The sequence below is a fragment of the Melopsittacus undulatus genome, chromosome 1 (genome assembly GCF_012275295.1).
Source record: "Melopsittacus undulatus isolate bMelUnd1 chromosome 1, bMelUnd1.mat.Z, whole genome shotgun sequence".
Lineage (NCBI taxonomy): Eukaryota > Metazoa > Chordata > Aves > Psittaciformes > Psittaculidae > Melopsittacus > Melopsittacus undulatus.
Genome location: NC_047527.1, coordinates 41,050,932 through 41,076,167, shown reverse-complemented (window position 1 = coordinate 41,076,167; position 25,236 = coordinate 41,050,932). Strand labels below are relative to the sequence as shown.

The 25,236-nt window shown below is 35.3% G+C and overlaps 1 protein-coding gene across 3 annotated transcripts in view; it reads right to left on the bottom strand.

Annotated features, from left to right (window-relative positions):
• The window catches only part of RB1CC1 (RB1 inducible coiled-coil 1), a 72,136-nt gene that overhangs the window by 7,090 nt on the left and 39,810 nt on the right, over positions 1-25,236 (bottom strand). For all 3 annotated transcript variants that reach the window (XM_034074352.1, XM_005152550.3, XM_031052079.2), the window contains exons 10-19: positions 22,763-22,949; positions 22,605-22,686; positions 21,665-21,726; positions 20,519-20,622; positions 17,962-18,088; positions 9,600-11,515; positions 5,935-6,094; positions 3,568-3,676; positions 3,206-3,446; positions 1,224-1,275 (exon numbers count right to left, since the gene is read on the bottom strand). In XM_034074352.1, coding sequence (XP_033930243.1) covers positions 1,224-1,275; positions 3,206-3,446; positions 3,568-3,676; positions 5,935-6,094; positions 9,600-11,515; positions 17,962-18,088; positions 20,519-20,622; positions 21,665-21,726; positions 22,605-22,686; positions 22,763-22,949 — 3,040 coding nt within the window. The remainder of the gene's footprint in view (positions 1-1,223; positions 1,276-3,205; positions 3,447-3,567; positions 3,677-5,934; positions 6,095-9,599; positions 11,516-17,961; positions 18,089-20,518; positions 20,623-21,664; positions 21,727-22,604; positions 22,687-22,762; positions 22,950-25,236) is intronic.

Genomic DNA, 25,236 nt, shown 5'->3' with positions numbered 1-25,236 from the left:
ACTTATACAATATACATATTTACTACAGCTCTCAATTTTCAAACAGTTTCAAAACATCTCTTGAAAAAAGGCATGTTAAAGAAATTCGAAGTCTAGCAATTACCATGGTGCTACAAACCCCACTGCTGTTATGCTTAGGTTCATACTCTCCTTAAGTTAGGAAAACATATCACTGATTGAGCAAAAGAAATGTAATACATTATTATTTTATAGCTCTACCTCTGACAAATACTTTGTAAGTAGATGACAGAATCAAGCACGTAAGGGCTCCTACTCTGAAACATCTAGTCACTTGCATCATGCAGTGCTACAAACCATTAACAGAAAACGTTCATGTTCTCCAACTGATCACATTTTAGTCACAGTGATCCCAGGAAGCTAAAAGCTATGGTTACTTTTTTTTTTAAGTCAGCTTTGAATGGGCAAGAAAACGGAATGGAGTTAGATACAAATGTATAGTTAAGATACTAGAGTCTGAAAGATTCCAATGTAGCTACTGAGAATTAATCTCACCTTTTACAAAGAATAACAGTTTTATTTCAAAAAGGTTCAAATCCTCAAGTGTACACTGAAAGCTATTCTCAAAATGGAAGTTGTAACAGAAATGAAAACTTAGGCATGTATTTGGGAGAAGCAGGGGTGGAAAGGTAGAAACTTGTAATTCTACCCTATAGAAGCATAACACTTGAGAAAAATTGTAATTTTTAGCATATCAATAAGAAGTGTTATTTCAGTTTTTACATATACTGAACAAAATGGTCAAGATTATAATGCACCCCAGGTAGAATTAAAATTATCTAAGCCTAACAGGAGAATTTACCTATTTCCAAGAAAAACAGGCAAATCAACCTTAATTCCCACCCAGGTGCTCTGGATGCTTTAATTTGAAAAAGTAAGCAAAACTTTTTTTGCCACAGAAATTCCCTAGATCACTGACCTGTTTCTCCTAAGAAAGATTACACCTGACTCATTTCTGCTGAAGCCTACTTAAACAGAATAAACAAACTTTAAGCTAAGTGTAAGTATAATGCATTAATACTTATTTCTAATTACTTTGGTGAATTATCCTGATCTGCAACAAGTACAATGAAAAACTATTTCTTAAATTACATTTATAAAGACTTGCAGATACTATATTGCAGAGTAAAACCTACCACAATACAACTTCATACATACATAAATACTTTTTGTATTTGTAATGTTTAACTTCACAATCTACTCACTCTTTCTAATAACATTATCCTCTGTTTTTCTTCAGACATATGGACATTTTCACTAAAAGAATAAAATGTACAGGTTAGAAACTGCTTTGTCTTAATGATAAAAAAAAATCTTTCCCACTTCTCCCATCTACACTTATCATACCTTAAGAATCAGTACCAACATTTCTAACATGTTTGGGGAGATTTTTCTGCATGTTTTGCATTATTTTCAAAACATCAGGATGTAAATCATCAATGTTCTACAATGTTTCAACGTATGTAATGTAAATGTTAAGAAAGTAAATTAAAAAACTAGGATTTCTGCATGCATCATTGTAACTTTTTTTTGAGCATCACTCCTTAGTATTCAAAAATCTTTACACAATACCTTTAGGTACACTTACATTAAGACACAAAGCTCTGAACCTAATGTACATTTTCATGGAAGTTGGTATTGAAAAAAACAGACAATACACCTGCAGTAGGGTGGACTCCAGACAACAATCAACAGAACAACTTTGTACCAGTCAGAATTACTTAAACTCGGAAGACTTCACAGACATGTACTGTGACCAGATCAGAGTCTGCTAGCTTTACATGTAGACTCTTACCTCACTAGGCAGAGTGTGACATGCCAATAGCAAAGTGCAGTGCTATGTTAGGGCACCCAAAACAGAGAACACAGTAAAGCTGAGGACTGCAAAAAGCCTCTAAGTTTCCTCTGATCTCTACAATAACTTCAGTATTTCAAGCACAGCTTCAGACACCTGCAAATTAACTCTTGCCTAATTAAACTGCCATACAAAATGGTGATAAACTGTTAAATATATGTATCAATATAGGTATTTGAATCTGCTGTAAATCCAGATTAACAACCAGATTCAGATACAAATGATCCAGTCTTAAGTAAACCATCTAGTTTCAAGTACATAAATTGTTTGCCCTAGCTCTTTTGCTCAAGTAAGGATTTAGATCATTGCCAAGTTTTTTTCCCCAGTGCCATTGCCTTCCAGTAAGTCAGCAGTATATCACAGCTGACTGCTAATGATTCAGAAGTTATACAAAGGGATGCTGAATACTTATCCTTCTCTCCAATAAGAAAGCATAAATCTATCAAGACCACTTAATCAGCTCGGGTCTCACTGCTTGTTTGAAATCCTGAGGATTCAGCCTAATTTCTACCAAGCATACTATCAACCCTTCCCCTCCATCAAAAAATGTCATTATACTATCTTACAGCAGACATACACACGAGCAATCGTAAAGCTTGTTTCTAAATGTCCAAAAGATATGCCAATAACATGCAGATAACCAGCTGATTCACTACTATAATTGTTTTTCTCCTATTTGACTTATATTTCATATACTTAGGTCTCTTTTTTCATCTCATACTAGTGGGGTCAAGTTTCACCTTTAAGAGGCTGTTCAGCCTGGAGAAGAGAAGGCTGCGTGGAGATCTCATAGCAACCTTCCAGTATCTGAAGGGGGCCTACAGGGATGCTGGTGAGGAACTATTCATTAGGGACTGTAGTGATAGGACAAGGGGTAATGGGTTGGAACTTAAACAGCAGAGGTTTAGATTGGATATAAGGAAGAAATTCTTTACTGTGAGGGTGGTGAGGTACTGGCATGGGTTGCCCAGGGAGGTTGTGAATGCTCCATCCCTGGCAGTGTTCAAGGGCAGGTTGGGTGAAGCCTTGGGTGATATGGTCTAGTGTGAGGTGTCCCTGCCCATGGCAGGGGGGTTGGAACTAGATGACCTTAAGGTCCTTTCCAACCCTAACTATTCTATGATTCTATGCATAATTCTAAGTCATCTAAACCACGTCTCTGATGACTCTTGACACCACAATTGCATGTGTACATTTAAAAGAACATTTTTAGCAAGAACAAAGGCAGAGGAGTATTATGCATGCTCACTTGTATTTCAGAACACCCAACAAAACACCTTTAAAGAACAAGACCATTCTTTTTGTATTTCTACTACAATGCCCCATACTTACTGCACAGCCATCATACTGGTTTCCATTGTAGAGTCCATTCTCCCTTCAGATGCAATGTCAGAAGCCAATCTGTCTGTTTCGGTGGGAATATCAGCTGCGCAGGCTCCACAAGCTTCTGAAGCTGCCACTGAGTAGGTTGATGGAGAAAAATTACTACTTCTCAGCTTATTAACTTCTTCTTCAAGCTTTTTCTTCTCTTCAAGTAAGCGAGCTCGATCTTCAGAAAGCGTTTCAATCAAATCTGTGACACAAGTTAATAGAAATTCTTTTAATAACAGCAGTACTAAGGATCACAACCAAGCTGTAGTGAATGGAATTGTCCTATTAGAAAAAGATGAATACTTCTTCAGAACTTTGCTTACCCTTATCTTTTTCTTGCTGTTGTGTAAGCACTTTTAATTTATCACTAAGATCATTAATTATGCTTTCTTTTTTCATTTTCTCTCTTGCCAGTACGGTGTTAAAGTTGGTCTGAAAACAGAAAGAAGCATTACTGAAATAGGAAATGTTCTGTACGCACCTAACGCAAAATACATCACTGGAACAAGCAAGTACAAAAGATATCACCCATTTCAGGTTCCTAACTTGTAACTAAGCAAGGAGTTAAGCTTGTTTATGTATCACTCTAGTAAAGAGATAACATGCCTGTACATTCTGTTTTGAGATGTTTCTATACCATTTTTTTTTTAATTATTTTTATCCACCTGAGTCCCCCAAGCCCTAACTATAAAGAAATCATCATTAAAAAATAATTTGTAAAGTTGTCTGTTTTCTTTTTTAAATGTAACACTTTATATCCCCATTAATGTATGACAGTTGCACATTTTATATTAAAACCAGTTACTTTCAGGTTTTAAAAGATTAAGACAAAGCTACACTGCATCAAGGTACATTACGTGTAATAAAGATATAATTAAACTAGAATAACATACTAGAATCTGAATTTAAAATGCATTTCAAGTCACACATTAATTACTCAAACAATTAATGCAGAAGCCATACAGGAATCCTGGCTAATAGCCTGAATAAGTGAACATAAAAAAGGCTAGCATATGTTTCGGTATCATTTTGACAAATCTTTCTGCTTCTTCAATCCTTCAACTAATCATCATTCCTTCATCCCTTCTATTCTTAAGGTTGTGCTGAAGAGACAGACCAGAGCTACTAACAACCATGTAGCTGGTATAATACCATGTATTTAAAGGGTATTTAAAATTAAATTTCCACTTTTTTCCTGTAAATTTTAAGATTGTCTTGACTGATGCCTATCAACCCTCAGTCTTAAAATGAAAGCAATTTGGCAGGCTACACAACTTATGCAGTGCACAGGAGCCTTTGGTATATGTCTGCATAACAAAACTATCACACATCACTAGTGTAAACAACACCAAAATGGCATCAAAAGTGAGGTTAAATACCCAGATTATTCAGTGATCAGCAGAGCCAGTCCAGCAAGCTTTCAGCACTGACCGAAACACCATTTTTACAGTTTTAAGGGTTTGTTTTTTTTTTTCCCCTAACAAAAATTACTTGTTTGGTTTTGGGTTTTATTTTCCCTTTCACTTTCCCTGTGATTTGCTGTTAATGCCTTAGAATCACCCCTTCCACACTGCTGCACAAATGAAGAATGTTATCAGACAGTGAGGAAAATGGCGCATTAAGGCATATTGTGCTAAAAAAGTCTTATGATTACCAATGTAACCTATGAAATAATCCTATTAAATTTGCTATGTACTTCTCACTTCAGTGTTAACGTCTGCAGTCCAAAAAAAAATTAAAAAGCATCCCTTTCTTTATAACTGTCTGCAATTTTCTGTTCTCTGCTGCAAGTGATTTATAGCATTCATTCACTAAGCTGGCTGATTGCTACACTGTTTCTTTGTCCTTATTTGATCCTACCATAGCTAAAGTAAGTAGAGGTGCTTAAATCAGAAAATCCTTCTTAGTGTTTAAATGCAACAAAGCTGTAGATAATAGCTGTTACAAACAGACTTAATTTAAGAACTGAAGATTCATCTACAAAATATTAGATTCAAGATGTTTCAAAGGAAAAGAAAAATGTGGATGCAGATATAATTATTAGTACAGTGCAATATGGAGTACAAAGTGTTTCTAAGTTTATTAAGTAAAATATAACATTTGCTTTGAACCTCAAACACCACTTCCCAGGCTAATAAAGTTATACAGCCATTAAGTAGCATTCCCAATCAATGAGTATTTCAAATAATTAATTTTGTGTTGTCCACAAATTTGGTGTTGCTAACTTAAGATATACTTAACTGTTATCTTTCTGGAGTTCAAGAGCTAAATGGATAAATATTTATAGCACTAGCTTAACAACCTTAAGCAAAAGAAGCCACAAAATAACAAAAACTGAATCTAGATTGTCCAGTTCACAGACATTTAAGGTGACATTTGCTTTGACTGTTTTTGTGGGTTTTTTATGTGGTGGGGTTTTTCAGTTTTGTTTGGTTTTTTTTTTGTTTGTTTCTTGGGGTTTTTTTGTTTGTTTGGGTTGGTTTTTGGGTTTTTTTAATCTTTTTTTCCTAATGCTTAAGTGTTGGATTCTATTAGCCCATGGTATACTGGCTGCAGATAAGAGAACAAACTTAGAATATTTATGAGTTACATAGCAAAACCACCAAAAAAGCCCCTAACTCCATTACTTCAAAAGAGCAGAACATGTAATTGTCATGGGAGCAAAAGTAATGAAAAAAAATCAGCTTTACCTGCTGTTCTGCAGTGAGTGATATTCTGATATTTTGCATTTCTTCATTCTTTCTTTTCTCTTGTTCTTCAAGTTGCTCTAGGAACTTCATTTTTTCTTCCTGAAGCTTCTCTTTAAGTTCGGCAACCAAGCTTGATTCAGCAGATGATTCAGCTGGAGGACTTAAAAGAAAATGAATAGGCTTTAAATTTGCCGCATATACAGAGTCCCAGAATACATGAAATAAGCAAACAAATATACCAGCATTTTGAGATTGCTTTTTTCTGAGATATTTAATAAACACTATATTCTTTATTAAGTCACTACCAATCTTCAATTCTACTTTTGAATCATGAACACCTCACCAAGTTCTTCCTCTTGTGCATTTTGGTTGTTAGTGTACTACATTGGTTCCAATTTTGAAGTTTTGTTCAGGCATGTTCTTGTGTGCACCTTTCTAACATAACGGTGTGGAAAGCAGTAAGAAGAGGAACAATGACAATCAACTCCTTGTAAATTCTTAATAAGTCAAACTGCAAAGCCTTCAGAACTATCTCATAATTAAAGCAATTCAGCAATAATGCTGATCCTCATGAATCCAGATGTGAAACTCAGAACTCTAGGTTGCAGAATCTGGGGGACAGTAATAATGATTATAAAGAAAGGAAAACAACATCTGGGAAGTATAGAGAAGCAGTATGCCTGCTCCTTACTTTACAATCAACAAAAACCACTCATCCCAGGTTATCCAAATGCCAAGTTAATACATTAGCATAAACCCAAAGTTGTTAGCTGCACTAAACCAAAGCAGGTACCATCTTGCCTTCTAAACAAGCTGCCTGGTATACTGCGTGTTTGCAAATAACAGCCAAGTAAAGGATACTGTTACTTTGCAAAGGATATTACCACATTACAAGTTTTTAAACCTCGCCACTACATGTTTAATCTGCAAAGATATTAACAACAATGGCAACAGTGACAATACCTAACTTTCTTGATTGTTTTTGAGATTCCAAAAGCAGGTTTCTTCAGAGACTGGGGTTCCTTTGCAAGTCAACACTGCACTACTCTAGTATGACAAAGGATGTGTTTAGTAACACTACCACTAACACAACCTACACGGGCATATACTGAAGATACAAACTATTATGCAGTAGCTAAGCACTCAAAACGCCCATGCAAAGTTGTAAATAAAAAGAGCTCTGAAAGCCAACTGAAGTATATACACTGGCTAAACAACCTTTGTCATTCCAGAAATCAGAAGTAAAATAAGCAAAGAACAAAGCAAGTCATGAGACACCCAAGCAAATCTTTTCTGTGCTACTGAGAAAGCATTTTTGTGCTGGATTAAATAGCAATTTATTTCTAAAATAGGGCTAGCTGTGAGAGAGTACATGCTCTACAGGGAAGCTTCACTGCTGATGGCAGTCTGATACAAGTGGCTGGACAGCACCAAGGCTGCAAAATGCCAAAGCTGCAATTCAGTTTTCAAAGCAGCCAAGCTTCTTATTCTATGTTTAACATTCTTTACAATGTTATACATCTTTTAACTAACCAGCAAACTGCTTAACAATCAAAGTCATTAGGGAAATGGTGTGCTTTGATGCACCTTTCTACATACAGTAGAAACATTAAACAGGAGAGTTACGAAGGCCCTGTAGTTTTATTATCTTTCCTGATCATGATGACTTGAATTTCAGGCACATTATAACCAAAATACATTTGGTTTAATACATTGGTAATGCATGGGTCACAAATTTTTTTTCACCATTTCTAAATATTTTTGTTAGTTTTCATGTAAGCTCAAAGTCCAGATTCCTAATGCCAATGCAACACTCAGGTCAAATTTAACAATTCATGCTCCTGTCTGTGCCTTCCAGACAGCTAATATAACATTTGTCTTGCAGGAAAGGACATTTATCTGACAAGCATATAGCACATACCAACTAAAAGTTAATTTTTACCATTACAAGTTAACTGCTAAACAATGACTGAGTGAGGATAATAAGTCAACTCAAATTACTGACATAACCTGGAGTTTTAGGAACTAAAAAACCAAACAGCTAGACAGTGACTTTGAAATATTAATACATATTCACTTAGCATGTATGCCTTCTGGAGATAACACACAACATGTCTTTATTCCTAGAGAATAAAAAACTGAACAGCAGACTAAAAGCATAAAGAGGGGCCTTAAGAGGCAACACATATTCTAAGGTCACACTGGAAATTAAATTAATTGACAGAACTCTTAATAGACTAGCAACATTTCTTTACACTGAAGCAGATAATATTTCTTTGAAACACATTACAATCTGGTTTATCCCATTTGTATAAGAATATACACAGCTGTGCTCAGAAGTTCAAATTTAGGCATAGGTAGTGAATTTTTAGGAAATCTGACGACAAATACATTCTTTTTCCTGTTAAGTAAAGTTTTTTAAACTTCTACAGTGCATTAATATATGTAAAAGGAAAAGAACATAAGAATATATCTTTACTTGCTTCATTTCACTGTATTTCATTAAATTTTGTTCAAGACGGGAAGTTTTTAATTTCATTATATGCCAATCTTAATTCAGAAAACATAGTATTATTAAGGTAAGTTATTTCACTGACATGCAAACCAGACATGACACAACATCGTATAACGATGGATACGGTCACGTATCAAAATTCTGAAGTAATGCGACTGAAGTTGATAATTCAAGTGAAGCAGATATTCAGATTTCAGTTGCACTATGTAAGTGAACTGTGCATGCATGTTGGACTCTTCTTGAAAAAGTTAGATACTAACTTAAGTCTGTATGCTCTGCAGTACTCTTCCGGCTTTTATGCCCATTCTGTCTATTTTATTGGTCTTTTTCCATTTCACACACCTAGAAAAAACCTGCTCTATTTCGAAACAAGATGTATCCATTTTGCTCCTTCCCACTAGAAGAACAGAATATTGTTTCTAAGCATTAGTCACATAGAAAAATTCTATTTCCATTTCAGAACACCATGAAAGAGTAAAAAAGTAATTCTAGGCATTTATGGCAAGGGATTTTTTTCTTTTTTAATGGAATATCACTGTAGAAATTAACAATGAGAAACAACATGTTAGAATGCTCTTTAAAATTATGTTGCCCAAGTGTGTTTCATTATAAAGCTCAAACTGAGGACCCTGAAACACATAACCACTGCAGCTAAAGTCAACGGAAGTCCAGGAGGCCATGGGACAATTCTCAGTCATCAAATACATATTCCCCCACACTTTTTCATGCCACCATTTTCCTCCAACAAGAGCATATAGCTAGCCAACAAACGTTATCAACCTAAAAGCTAGCCACTGCACGCTTATACACTGCTAATGCCAGAGCAAAGGGTGGGAAAGGGGAGAGAGGCTCAGATCACCAAAATTGGAATTTCAAGCAACATGCTACTGTGGGAACACTCCATCAATGTAACATTACAAATACTAAACCTTCATTGATGTCTGTAAATAATATTGTGTAATATATTTTACAACCTTTCAGATTAACACAGGAATATCACTACCAATAAACAGAAGTAACTTGAAATATAGAAACCAACCCAAGAAACACAAATACATAAAAATTATACTTATCACAGTGCATCATGAATATACCATATTAATTACTTCAAAAATATTAGGAAATTACAGTAACTTAATTCTTACAGTACCTCCGATTTACTTGAGTTTCAAGTTGCTGTATTTTTTCCAAAAGCCCTTTCTCAGCAGCTTCCCTCTGTAATTCAAACTCTTTACAAGCAGTTTGTACTGCATCCTCCTTTTCACAATTGAGCTTCTGAATGAGCAACTGCCTGTCTTGTTCTTGGTTAGATACTAGCAGTTCTTTCTCTTCCTTAAGCTTATGGATAATAGCTTCATATTTTTCCTGCTGTTCACAGAGAGACAATTTTTCTGTTTTTTCCTTTTCTAGGGCATTCACTTCCAACTCTAACTTACTTTGTAATTCTGTTATTTGCTCTGAGAGTCTTTTTTCTGCCTCAGAAGTTTTTTGATGAAGAAGTGTTACTTTATTTAGTTCAGTTCTAAGCAAATTGGATTCTTCTTCATATCTATCAACTAGCTCAGAAATGCACTGATCTTTTTCAATTGTCATCAGAGTCCTCAGTTCCGACAAGCCCACTTGATATTCATCACTACTAATTTGTATTTTGTGGTTTAATTTATCTATCTCCTTTTTTAAACTTTCAGTTTCCTTATCAATCTGAGATTTTAATTTCTCTTGTTGCTGGTTTCTGCTTTCTTCCAACAGAAGCTTCATCTCATCAGTTTCTGCCTCTTTCAGGGCAAGTTCAACTTCTAATTTGCACCTCAAATCGGACAGATCTGAAACCTTGAGTTGTAACTCTTCGACTTGCTTTTGTTTCTCTTGCACAACTACTGCATGAGATTCCTGCATTTGTTCAAGTCTATGCTGGTTCTCTTTTTTCAATTTATCTAAACAGTCCTTGTGCTCAGCTAGCACTTTCTCAAATTCCTCTAAATGCCTGGCTTGTAGGTTGCTTTCCAGTTCTTTTAAATGGCTTTGCTCTAAACTCTCAAGTTCTGCTCTCAGGAGCTGTAGTTTTTCATTGTTTTCAACATGAAGTTTTTTCAAGTCTTCAAGTACTATCTGACGTGACTGTCTCAGTTCCTTAATTTCACAATTTTGTGTCTCCATTTGGCATTCCAATTCCAGTAATTTCTGGTCTTTCTCATTCTGAAGGCAAACTACAGCTTCTTTCTCATTTTTCACCATTGCAAATTCATCATTCTTATTCTGAATAACTTCCTCAAGGCCTAGTAAGTCCCCTTTTAACTTTTTAATCTTCTTTTCATTTTCTTCACCATCTTCCAATAATTTATTAATTCTAGTTTCATATTCACTCTTCAAAGACTGTAATTCTTTTTGATGTTTATCTTTTAGTGTTTTTTCAAGTGAGAGTTTCACCTTCTCAATAGTATTTACTATTTCTAATGAAGTGCATTTTAAAGAATTAGAAAAGTCACACTGTTCTCTTTGTACCAGTGTTCTAAAGTGGCAAAGATCTTCTCTTATACCTCTTAAATGCACCTTTGAATCTTGGGCAATAACCCTACACTTCTCCATGCAAACACTGAGAGATGCATTTTCTGTTGAAACATCCTTTACACCAGAATTTGTATCTTGCATACGTCTACTGTCTATTGCATTGATAACTGAAGAATAAAGAGATTCCACCATCATTTCTGGACTTTGTGGATCACTTATTACATTAGGAGATACCGGATTTTCTTCTATTACGAATTCATTTACAGCTGACATAAAGTCAGATTCTGGACTTTCTGCTAATGAATCCAAGTCTAATGATCCTTGCTTAAGAGCTTGCTCCAAATTTGGATGGGCAATAGTTTCAAAATCAAATGTATGAGCATCAATGCTGTCTGGAGACAACTCTTCTAATGGAGCTGGGGGACACACAGAAGGACAAAGGGGACCCTGAAGACTGAGCGATGGAGGAGTTCTTGAAGAGGTAGCAATTGCAGTTCCTGTTGTACTTTCCATCCTTGGTGTGGTAGCAGATTGTGGTGATGCTTGGCTATTGGAGGCCTACAAGTTATAAAATATGAAACAAACAGTTAACAGAATGGTAGGAAAAACTGTTAGTATTTTAAATTATTAAAAATTACTAGGCAAAACAAGAACTTAGAAAGTCAGCCTTCTTCACCTTGACCGTACAAAATAGGTATAACTAAAACTTAGGTAAAAATGGCAGAAATTGAGATTTTCCAGTACATTAAAAAAAAAATCACCATTTAAAGATACATAATTATTAAAAGTTTACTGTCCAAAAGTTCCACATAAGTCACATATAACTGTATTTGAAATGACTTGAAACGTAACCCAACCGTGAAGTAACCAGTCAGAAATAGGCTTTGTTTCCTAACAGCCTATTGATTTCAGTTTTCCTAATAATTTTGCTACTTTATTTTATTGTTGTTAATGCTGCTACTAAAAATAAATGTAATCCAGTCAATATTAATTTACTAAACTAAGAAGGATTACAAGAACCCTTGCTAGAACAAAATTGTTCTCTACGAATGTATCAAAACCATGCAGGAGAATTCTGCTTGTGAGAGTGTGTAAGTACTACAGAATAACACGAAGGGCGCATTCTAATTAAAAGACACCACAGCCTGAGTGGATTTTTTTGCCTCCTCCATGCCACTCCCACTGCTCCCAATTTTTGACATTTTGCTTCTAGACTTTGAATACCATCAAGCCTGATTCTGTAGCAACAGATCCTTCAAAATATTCACCTGAAAAGCTAATAGAATAGCAACTCACAATCATTAATGAGTAACAGCCGCTTGTAAACCAATACAAAGATTAAGTTAAGCTCCTCCACCTTCATGGAAATTTTCCCAATTAATTCTCATAAATTTCAGTGGTTTTGATCCCTAACAGGATAAAATTTTACCTTCAAATCAATTTTACGTTAATCATGATTAGATAACATATTTAAAACTCATTATCATCTGTTCTTGGTTCATTACTATATGAATTATAATGCAAGATCTCAAGTTCCAGTGAATACTCTGCTGTAAAGTGTAAATTCATACACAGTGTTTGAAAACAAATCTTTGCTATTTCAAAGACATCATACTTTTCCATTCTGCCATGGAAAATAGACTTTATCTGAATGCAGCTGAAGTTTTGATTTATCATAGGTGTAATAGCTGTAACTGCAGGCTAAGTCATGTGCACTTATTTCTATGCACCTGAAATTCAGTAAAGCACCATTTAGATATGTTTTAAGAAAATAATCTATTCCTGCAAGGCCTTAGAGACGTGTTTTGTGATTTTCAGACTTTTTCTATGTGACAAACTCAATTTAATTTACAGTACGACGTATCTAAAACATTACACTTCAGTGACAGATTTTCTTATCTTTGTTATTTAATACTTTAACATAATAAATTTACTGCTTGCAAGCTTCGTTTGACAGACTAAGTGAAGTGTGTATTAAAGTCCTCTTCCTTTACTATCTTCAAATCTACCAGAACTAGGAACAAATGGTCAATCTGTAGTGTCTTATACTATCAACTATTAAATACAGTAGGAAGATAGAAGTCCTAATGCGAACATTAGATTGAACAAATTCCTAGAACAAAAATATAAACCTAAAGCTTCAGCAATCCCAGTGCAAGCCAAAAAGCAATGTACAGGCTGAGCAGTTTTGTAACAGTATGGAAGCAATTCTTCTGAAAAAAATTACAGTGATTTACACATAGTCAAAATACATAATGAGAGTGTCTGTGACATGTAGGATGAAAAGATATGAGCAACATGATCAGGATCATGAACTGGAGGAGATGTGATGTTGATTTTTTTAATAGATCAGTGTTCTAAGAGATCTCAGATGGACTGTCTGTAATACCACAGCCCAACCATTACGTTGCTTTTCCATCCTTTATTCTTGAAAGACTTGATCTTATCCGTTTGAGTAATGCAACCATCTTGAAAAGAAACTGTCCTAACTCATACAAATGCTGGCAACAAAAGATTCCCGTAAGATGTTCAGTCTCAAAGTGCTGGAGATCCTTCAGAACAGTGCTCTTCTCCAAAAGCCAACACTGCCTCCAGCTGATAATCCTCAATTTCCTGCTCACGCCCCTTTTCCCAACCATCCACACTGTCTCCACACATTTGCATGCCAGGTGTTCTTTAGTGTATTAGTTTTTACTGAAGAAACTTATGCTATCAGCTAAACTCAGCTACTTGCTTAGTGACAGTTAGTGGAGTTGGGAAATAAATGGTCAGCAAGAAAACTAAAAAAAAAAAAAAAAAACAAACGAAAGTAACAGGTATCAGACTGCTGATGTATAAAGAGCTGATTTTTGTTTTCTCAATCTTTTACAAATGGCTGCTACTAAAAAGAGACCCTACTCTTCTCCATACCATGGTACATGTTCTCTTTATGGAGATCAGTGTGAATAACTGAATTCTGAACTGAGATTTAGGAAGATTATTTCCAGATCTGACACTCATCTACTTCGCAGAAATACATTTACACCTCACTTTCATTAGCATTCCACTCTGCACCTATACGAAAGTAAAATATTATAATACTAATATTTTGAAACTCAGTAACAAAAACCCACTGTAAAAAATTTACGTTCATTATGTACAAAGCATTATCTTTATTTATTGAAAATTAACGCAGGCCATAAGGAAATGCTCCTTCTGTTAAAGGTACTAAATGCTCCTTTTGTTAAAGACAGCATTAGCCCAGGTTTAAGCATTTCTTTTGAGGTTAATTTCATGCTGTTTACCTAAGAAAACTTAGAAAAACAAATACTGAAGGATATTGTATAGGTTGATGCATGCCTGGATTCAAAGCATATGTTTTAAGTGACAAACACTTAACACTGATAAGCCAGGGCTTTAACAGTAATAAAAACTAGCATCACAGATGTCAGTAAGCACATACTAAAAAAGCACTTCAAAGACTTTGAATATTGGAAGGCCCTACAGAAAGCCACATGCAAACGAAAGATGGTATCTGCTTCTGGCACCCCTGCAGAACCATTCTAGAAAGTTAAGAGTAAGGATACGGCATGAAGAAGAACTAAAAAAAAACACCCAAAAGAATTGTCACTGTGTGAATCAACACTCTACTGAGCTTGGCTTCCTTAGGACGTGGTTCTGGAACAAATGCCATGGCTCTGCAGTGGCTGCTGAGAGCTGGGTCTCTACTTAGAACATCAGATTACTACCTATCGAAGAGTTAAATCTCACATTTTGAGTAACTGAGACCATATGGATGACTTTATATACTGCTGCCTATCCCTGAGAAGCTGGTGCCTGCCATCTATTTACAACCTACAGGCAGCAAGGTATGCATGGGTCATACTTTGTAATTCCTGTGATAATGAAGGGCATTAAGAGCAGAAAAAAACAGAAAAGAGAGACAGAGAAGCAGAGTTAAAAGTTCTCAAGTACTGCTGGATTATATAAACAGGGAATGGGGCAATTTTTGGAAGGATTACAACAGTGTTTCAATTTCAAACTCAACTACAACAAATGGTAGGTTCATAATCTGATTTGAAAAGCCAGCTTCTCTTACAAGAGAAAATTTAAATACCAAAGGATTCCATATGTCAATCACCTACTAATCATGCAGAAGACACCTTGACCAACTTGCCCAACTCCTTTGGGCACCTTAACTTACTCCTAATCATCAATCTGCTTAAATTTTGTACTAAAGAAATAAGAGGGCCCATCTTTGGCAAGACAGTTAAATTACAAAGAATACACAGAAAGCTTTAAAAAGGAAAATAGATTTTGAAGTAGTAACAAATTAAAAATCCACAAAATGGTTTAGTGTGGTGTCCCTGCCCATGGCAGGGGGGTTGGAACTAGATGATCTTGAGGTCCTTTGCAATCCTAACTATTCTATGATTCTATGAAAAATGTTCTTTGAGTACTTTGATGTAATACTAAAAAAAGAAATCTGCTATCAGATAGAGAAGCATATCATCATTAATGTTCCAGGAACTTGAAAGCTGAAACAGTTAAGAGTTAGAAGGACAATTAAAAAGAAATGCTACTAACATCCCCATTGAGGGGTTGGATCTCCTCTCTGACTTGCTCTTTACTTATCTGCAGCCACAACTTTTCTCTCCTGCCTAAAGCTACTATCAAAAGACCAGCTGCAGTGGTCAATACAATAGGATGAACTCCCATATAATCCAGAGATAAATTGCTGCACTACAGCAAGCCAGGGTAACTACTATCCAACTTAAAAAAAAAACAGGCTTCTGCTGCCACCTGTATGGAAAGGGAGGCTGGGATCAAACGTATCAGTCTTTGTTTATAAACAGAATGTTGGCCTGGTATTCGCAATGACACCTCCACAGTCACTGCCAACTCTGCACCAAGCTGGTTTGGTATCTCACAATACATCAACTGAATGTGTAGATGCATGAAGCTACAGGCATCTTCAGGATTATTATTAAATGTTTATTCATACTTCTAATTATATTCTGTAAATACCCAGCAATGCTAAGGATAAGAAAAGGACATCTTCAAATCATTTCAATAATTCTACACAAGAAAAGAACATGGGCAAAAGTCGTATAATTTAAAAATTCTAGATCATCTGTGGAACAAAGCAACATAGAAAAAGACCTAGTATCTTTCATCAAGTAATAAGAGTGCTGTCATTGAGAAGGAAAAATCTGACAGACATATTTGCTTCAATTCCAAAAAAATTGTTCAAATGAATCACTGAAATTACACTCAGAAATGGTCATTTTCAAGATTACATCATGAATGGCCTGGCTCTGACTGTGCAATGCAATTTACTCTAAGGAAAGAGACAATTATACAAAGCTGTCTAAGCACTTAACATTTCTGTGTCAGCCAAGAATCCAAACTGGTCAAAGCACAGCAAAAGAGACAAACAGATTCTTCTGATTTGGCAAGCACCTCTTTTGTGCAGCCAGATACTGATAAATATTTCTCACATAAGCAAGCCTGAACCAAAAAAGGCAAACCATTAATACTTGAACAAGTATTGCACCTTTCAAGATTATTCTTCTACCATTGTTATGTCCGTTTTGAATTAAAACCTACTCCTTTGATTTATTTCACATTCTTCCAACACTGCAAACCCTGGCGAAAAAATAATTCATTAGCACACCTGTAACTATCCTGTTTTCTTATGACATAAATGTGGGGATGCTCTAAGTTGGATGTGGACTTCTATATTTCAGAGCATGCTCTGTTGGAAAATCATGTTCAAAAACCCTCACAGATTTCACAAAGTTGATATAATTCCTTGCCCATTCCATTGGCTGAAACAGGCCCTAACACTCTCCTTAACGGCTGTTCATATGAAAACAATCTTCATAAAGAGGAAAGAGCTAAAATATGACATAACACACCTTTTCTACATTACAGAACAAAGAGAAGCCTAGATCTCACATTTCACATAAATTCCAGACTCCCAGTAAATCTCGCGTTCAAGTCCTAGAGGATGTAAACTTGACGTCATCCAGCTTATGCAGGAATTTGCCAATTAAAAGCTGAACATGCCCATAACCTTGGTAGTTACAGAAGATGCTTCTACTCAGCAATGCGCTTACAAACACTTGCACCAAAGATCACATAATTCCGACAAAAATTACACTTTTTTTTTTTTTAGCAAAACAGGTAAAGAAACCAAATTTGAAGCAGTCAACTTCACAGAAAAACTTAATCATTGCTAAATTCACCCAGCATTTTACTGGGACAGGATACAGTCAGAAACTAAAAGGAGCCTGGTTTGGTGTATTATGAAAGTTAGAAGCTGAATGCACAGAAGTAATCAAAAGTGTTTAGCAGAAACAGGAGTTTCTAGGGGAAAGAATCTGCTTGACAGACAGAGTGAAACTAAGAAGGGATCTTTTTGCCATCTGTTCTCTCTATATTAAAAGAAAGAGATGGCAATATATTTCTTCCCTTGCCCCAAAAGCAGGACTGCAACAAAGGAGTAGGTGAAACATCAATATCCAGGTTAATGCGGACAACCAATTGAGGCCCTAATTTCTCCTTAACTGTTTGTGCCAAAAGGATTTAAGAAGCAATGCAAAATACCTAGAAGTAACAACTTCATTAAATACAAACTACAGCGACACAGGCAAAACATACACATTCTGCACACAGAAGCTTTAGAAAATGGCAGAAAACACATATGAACAGAATAATTCTACTACAACAATTCCGTTTTGTGATTTTGTGTCCCCCTTGTTTCAAATAGAAGCATCTGTTAAATGTTTAGAAAATATTCAGTATCTTTTGACTGCTCTCTAGACAAACTCACTTGAAGAGCTCAAAATTCTCAGTGTGTGATTAGAAAGGAAACTACTATGCAGTTATGTGACCAACTAATCTTTACACCTGGAAAAACAAAGTTTCTTTCTTAAGTGGTTAATAAAATAATATTGTAAAATTATTCTACTCTTTTTCATAGAATATTCTCTTTTCTTTGTAAAGAAAAACAAAAATACCTTTTGTTCATTCAGCAGGTCTGTAATAGTTTGTGACATTTCATCCAAACTCTGTGCTGCCTTTACCAGGTTATGTAGAGCACGTACATGCTGGTGAAGAGGTTCAAAGTCACAAAGTATGGGAACCCTTAAAAACAGAGTAAGATTAAATTTTTTTTCCCACATTATTGATCTAATAATCAAACATATTAAACTATTATGTGCATATTCCAACAAGACTAAGCTTCCCTCTGTGTAAGACTTGTACTTTCTTCATTTCATCTATTTTACATGGAAAATCAACTAAGACTACCCGGTATATGTGTTTTAAATTAAGAACTTGAAAGCTTTGAAAAAGTAGCTAATGATAAACACCATGATAGGAAACTAATATGTCAGTCTTTCCTTCTGAGGAAAACATTTACCAGTAGCACCTAGAGTTACAGTAACAGAAGAGAATTGATAGTGATTACATCTGTAATTGAAGCACTTATGTTTGCAAATGGCTCTATTCTTCTCTCCCTTTGGATTCCCTCCAATCCAGCTCTTCCTCTGAAGCAGCTATTAATTCTCTACTATTTTATCTTAATGATAGGTAATGTAAATTAAAAGACTTATTAACATGTTGTGATCACATTGCAAGTATTGCAAGATGAGCTTTCAACTGCAAGTTTTCTAAACTTTTGGAAACACAACATTTATTTAATTTTTCTTGAGAGTTCATATTTCCAGGATTTTTAATTTGTTCAGGAATAGCTCCACTGAAATCATGAATCAGTTCATTTAGACTAATGATATAATAAAACTAGATTATATTTAACGTATTTTGCATTCTCTATTCAATATACAGGGCAGGTGGTGCTAGCGTATTTTTGTAGAATTTAAGATTTCAATAATCATTCAAACATATTATTTCAGAAAACTGCACCATTGTAAGTAAACAGAAGCACCATTTTAATTATTCAGCTTTGTGGTTCGATTCTGATAGAAAAGGACTGTGCTGGGTCCCAGTTTGCCTATTGTTTGCTCTTTAGATGTTAAACAAAACCACCAAAACTGTATTGCTCTAAAGTTTCTTCTGAGCCTCAGTGTCTACTATGGTGCCTGACAGCTTTGCTCACCCAAACTGCAAATCTACTGCTATCATTAGTATTTCCACCAAATGTACTCCTGAGCTCAGAAACCAGGAGGAACAAGACATAACCCTACCTCTACTGCCATCAAGTGGAAAGCTATATCACTGCAATTCAGACCAACTGAACCAGTTTGGTATATCTGAAAATAGCAAGCCAAATTTCCTCCTGAACTCAGTCTAAACTTCCCAGGAAAGTATGAAAATTCTTACAAACCCAAATGTCAGGCACAGCTTTCACCTTTTTCCTGCACAATCACCGAGGAGCAAGCCTCAGAGCATAACAAGAAAAATTAAAATGGTACATCAGCTGTACCATGATCAAATCCACTGTCAAGCTAACTAAACTCACTATACTTACTGAATACTTATTCCAGAAGCAATACCATAAGGATGGCCAGGAATTCTGAATCAAAAAGAACACCAGTAAAAAATACAGGTGTAAAATGCAGTGAACTCAGCTCCTGTACTGAGCACCAATTAACAACTATGAGGCTGATAGTGTTAGTGAACCTCAGATGACAGCAGAGCATCCTCCTTTTAGATTTATCTTAACCTTTGTGGGATTATGGTGTTGACACTAAAAGAAAGAAAGGAATCTCAGCAAATTCCTATCTGCAGATGTCTTCTAGAAGAAGGATAATGGATACATGCAGCATTTGATTATGGTCAGAATGATAGCCAAACCTCCTCCTAAAGAGAACGTTAAGGAGAACTTGCTACTGCCCATTTCTTGCCCATTAGCTTGGCTGGTATTTCCCCACCTGACTGCTACAGGTTTAAGATGTTTGACAGGTCTGAAAGCTCACTCTTAACAGTCAGCTTATCCAGAAAGACATCTCCAAATTCTAGGTAAGAAACTAATTCTGTCAGGTTGCACAGCAGCTTTCTTATCTACATTTGTAGTCTGCCTCATTGTTGGGACTTACGAAACCTGGAAATAGAGCTTTTGCTCAAAATGATGGGACTTCCATAGACAGCAGAGGCACTTAGAGAATATAGTTTTCATAAAATCAGCCTGTCAGAGACAAAGCAATAAATGATTATAGGAGATGTCTGAGCTAAGGACATTTATTTTATTTGCTCCAGAATACTACTTAGAGAGCAAACAGGAGGGAGGAAAAATCAATCTAATTCTGATCTGACAATTTTTTCCTTTTTGTTCTAGCTATGAGACAGAGAGAAATGTTCAAAATCTTTTAATACCTCAATACAGAATGCATGTGTTAAAATTACCTGAGCTTGAATACATGAAGCATATAGATACTATGTAACTGTATTAAGTCAGTGAAGCCTATTGCTTAAGAATGTTTCCGGTTCAAAAAATATCCCTGTCTTTTCCTCATGAATAATTAACTTGGGGGGCAGAGAAGAGGGAAACAAAGGGGGTCTTATTAGGTGGGGAAGCTATTTCCGCACCACACAAAGTTTAAAAAGGTGCTTTACCTGAGTAACGGCTGTACTTCTGAAGGACAAAAAGACTGCAAAAACTGCAAGTCACTTAATGAGATATCTGGAAGCTCACTGTCAAATCTGCGAGGTTTTCGTGTCTGTATTAAGAAGAAATAATACACATGGTGTTAAATAAGCAATATCAAGATGACCAAGGAAGGATTAAAAATAGCTTCATTGATAACACAGAAAATTTGGTGGTTAACCAATATAAACTCTCAAAAGATTTCACACTTTTTTTGAAAGAACCGTGTCTGGCTCCACCCCCCTAAAAACACATTCATTTACATTTATAATCACTAATTCTATGCTACTGATACCCAAGGCACTACGGACAGAGTATTTCAGCTGGAAGGGACTATAACCATCATGTAGTCCAGCTTCCTCCCTACTACCACGCTTCATAAGAACATTAAGGATGTGCTTAAAGGTTAAGCAATAAGAGATAGCACTGAAACTTTATCTGTTGTGCTACTAACCAGTCAAGTATCAATTCAGATAAGTACTCAAAACACTGAAATGAGTAACACTTTATTTTCCAAATTTTTTTTTTTAAGAAAAAAGGTGCAAACAAGAAGCTCATATTGTTAAATAATGCAAAGTGGGATGGCAACATAAGAATTAGGGACAGTTATCTTACTTAAATTAGCTACAGTGTATGAAATTGAGGTTAACAGGCAAAGCTTGATTACAGCTATACTTTTTCATATTATCAGCCAATAAAGAGATAAAAATGTTTTTCCACTACTCTGGTGATTATAGAAAAATATGAAAACCTTTTACTCACTTCTACCATCTGCTTAATTTTATGGCTTTATTATTCAGAAGAGAGAATTAGATTATCAAATTATTCCTCTCAGCTTCATTTTACTGATCATTAACAGCCATTTTTTGCTCAACAACAGGTTCCTTGTTAAAAAGGAATATCAAGTTGACATTTCCTCTCCCACCACACTGCAAGTTATGAACCAATGTTAACGTAAGCCACTCGAAATAGCAAAGAACACTAGCTCCCAGCTTGTTCATCGGTGTCAGAGCAATGTTACAGGTGCATAGCTGGAATGAAGCAAGCTTCACTTTTTAATTTATGAAAATATTGCTGATAAGAACTTAAAAAAAAACAATATATTGACTACATACACAAAAGGATGGAGGCCAGGAGTCAAGTCCTCTAAACAAACGATTCCTTAGAAAAGACTTCCCTGGGTAAAGAAAATAGTAATTTAAAAACCAGAAATGTTACATACAAGCAATGCCTCAAGAGAAAATGATTAAGCTGCTGCAGTCTAACATCTGAACCAAATTTGAAAGCATTACTGTGTGATTTCTTGACAACCAAAAATTGCAAGTGACCACAGAACTTCATGTGAAACCCACCACCCAGGTAGAACTTCTCATTTCACTGAAGCATCTTTTTGCTTAAGTTCACCCCTGCAAAAGCCTCAACTCGTTATGCACATTTTCATTGTAATCTTGCTAATCGCTTTTCCAAAATTTTGAAAACCTTTTGCTCAATTATCTTATTTTAGCTGTCCATTCAGATCATAAATTGCAGACTTTGCAGAAAAAAGAGAATAATCAGATTTTTTATCAGCAACTTTTATTTATTTATTTATTATTTTAAAAACTTCTGGTCAAAATATTCAGATGTGGGTCTTTTCTTGCTTTTTTCCTGAAGTGGTACAGAGTAAGTCACAGCAATACACAAATATTCAGTAACGGTTTTAAAAGTGTTACTTACAGTAAAGCTCACAGAGCAAGTTCAAACACAAACTGCATTTGAACGTAATAATTAGAAATCTTATCACTGACAAGCATTAAACTACTTAGAAGCTTCACAGTATTTTGGATAATCTATACAGAACAGTTCATTAATTTGATTAATAGCAAAATTAATAAATATTTCATCCATAATAGGACCATCTGGCACATTGCATGTATTTCCTTTTTAAGTATATAAAAAAAAATTATACAGGTATTTCAGCTATCACAGAAAAAAAGTATTTCAACTATAAATACAAAAGTCACAGTTAACCACAATTATGATTTTAAAGAAAAGAAAAAAAAAAGAAGTACTTACTGAACAGTTTACCAAAAGATTCCCTTTTTGCCTTTTCAGCTTCATATAGGTGTTTTCCATCTTTTATTAAAGCACCTGCCCACTGAGGAAGGGAAAATATTTAGTTGTTACTTTATATATTGTCACAAAGGCTTAGTCCTGAGGTTTTACTTACTTACCTCCCTGTAGTGTTTTATGAACATTTTTCTCCTCACAACCTCAACAACAGCCAGGCAGTACATTTGAGGAACAGTACTGAGAGCCTCTACAACCTTGACCCTTTCTAGGAGCTCTGTTACAAGACGAAGCAATGCTTGTAGTTTCTCTCCATCTTGGTCAGCGTGAAGCATTACAAAACAACACCACCTACAAAAGTAGATTACATTTTAGAAGATAATAACTTAGTCATCTCTGCTGCATTTAAATTTCACTAAGATTAGCAACATGCCTGGATGAACTGAACGATGATGTCACTTACATGGGACAAGAAGAAGCAATCTAGAAGTGTCAAGCATTCAGAATTCAGTAGTCAGATTGCAGTTCCCTGCTACTTTCTCACAGTAAGATATTCACATCAGTGCTCAAAAAATGAACACTTACCACCATTTGAGTTAACGTATTCTTTTTGACAAGTAATGCCCCTGGTATACAAAACCCTGGGAGGAATGATAATGTAAATTCCTGAGCAAAGAAGAGACTAATTTTTGTCTATAAATCTTAAAAGTACTTACTGAAAAGCATTATAGCAAGACATATTAAAGGTAACAATATTGTCCAAGAAGTAATATCAGAACTATGGGAAGTTGACACCACCTACTCATGAATTACAAGTTAGAACACCTGTAACATGCAAATTCTCACACCTTGTAATCACATCTTCAATTATCGTATTGATATAACCAATATATTAATGTCAAGCACAGCCACCAACATAACAGTCACAGGGTAACTACTGAAAAGGTGATTACTGGTGTGTTTCAGGGGAAACGTTACAGTAACTTCTGCCACCACAGAAGGCATAAGGTGGAGGCATATCCCACAATTTATCAAAATAATTGTTTTTTGTTGACAGAAATGAATCAAAACAATAAATGCAAATAAGTCAATGTTAAGCAACTTGAAACATATATGAATGGAGAAACTATGAGATGGGTACTGTTGACTTCCTCATACTAATAAGTAGTAAAAATATAAAAAAAGCATTAAATGAAGGCAACAAGTGCCAGTTCAAAACACAAAGGGAAGCACATTTCCATACAACATACAGTTGCAGAACTTGCAAAATCTGCAAAAAAATAGAGGAGTCTGTGAATTTAAAAAGCTGGATTAGTTTATGGAAGAAAACCATCAGAAATTAAAACCAGAAGAGCTGCATCTAGATCAGATATTGTTCTCTAGGAAGATTTACTATAGTTAAGTTTATGTTCTCACCTCATTATTAGACTCCCATTATGATCATTTACTACTACTAAAAGCTAGTGAAAATTAGCTAGAAGAACCTTTGGTTTGACCCAAAAAACAGTTGGTGGTTTGGCTTTTTTTCCTTTTTTTTTTTTAACTCCCGTGTGTTTGGGGGATTTTGGTTGTGTGTTATTTGGTGTGCTGTTTTTTTGTTGGTCTGGGCTATTTTTTTTATATATACTTATATATGTATGTACCTATACACCTTACTCTTCTCTTCAAATCTACCTTCTATGCATTCACTCTTCACACCTCACTAGCTTATTTCTTACAAAGGGCTGCAAGTATTTTCCTCTAAAAACTCATGAATTAAGTGTATACTAGACAAATATTCAACATATGGGAAATGAAAGTGATATTTATGGCAACTGAGGTTCTGAGTACTATCCCTAAATACCTGCTACAGTGAAAAATAGTAGAAAAAAGTCAGTCATCTTTCCACTGGCTAAGAGCAGATGCATAGGCAAGAAAGACAAAGTCACATTTTGATTCACCTAGAAGTAACTCATTTTACAAACACAACAGGATCTTTCTCACCAGCGCACTGCTGATTCTGCTTTACTCTTTCCTGCACCTTGTCTCATCATACACAAATTGCAGCCTCTTCAAAAAACCCCAAAACATTTACTTGATCGATATCCAGCATGCAAGTCTAACAGGGTCACATTTCCTAATTGTTAGCTGCCAGAGTAAATGAAGGTTTCCCTCCCCACAATTATTAAACTCTGTATACTTTTCCTATGTACCTAATAGGACAGATTATCTAAGGCTTAATTATTAACTCTAGTCGTGTGAAAAGAACGTATTTCCCATTGAGCAATATAGACTACTTACAGCCTTCTGTGTTATAAAGGGGCTTACAAGAAAAATTGCTATTTTGACTGGCTGTGACTAAATACAATTATTTTTTGACAAACAACAAGTAAATCAGCATGTTTTTCTGCCTTGATGTAATCACAAGCTACTGAAGAGTGCTTCACTTATGCTTATTATAATCCTTTGCAAACATCAATATAATTGCCAATCAAATTTTACATAAGATACCAACAGCTTCTGAGGTTCATGAGAGGAGAGGAGACTGTAGGTTCTTGGATGTTTTTTTATTGATATGAAGACCATTTAAACTCTAAGAAAAGTTTCTCTTAAAACAGTGTTTTGTTTCACACTCACAAATAGCTTAATATATAAACTG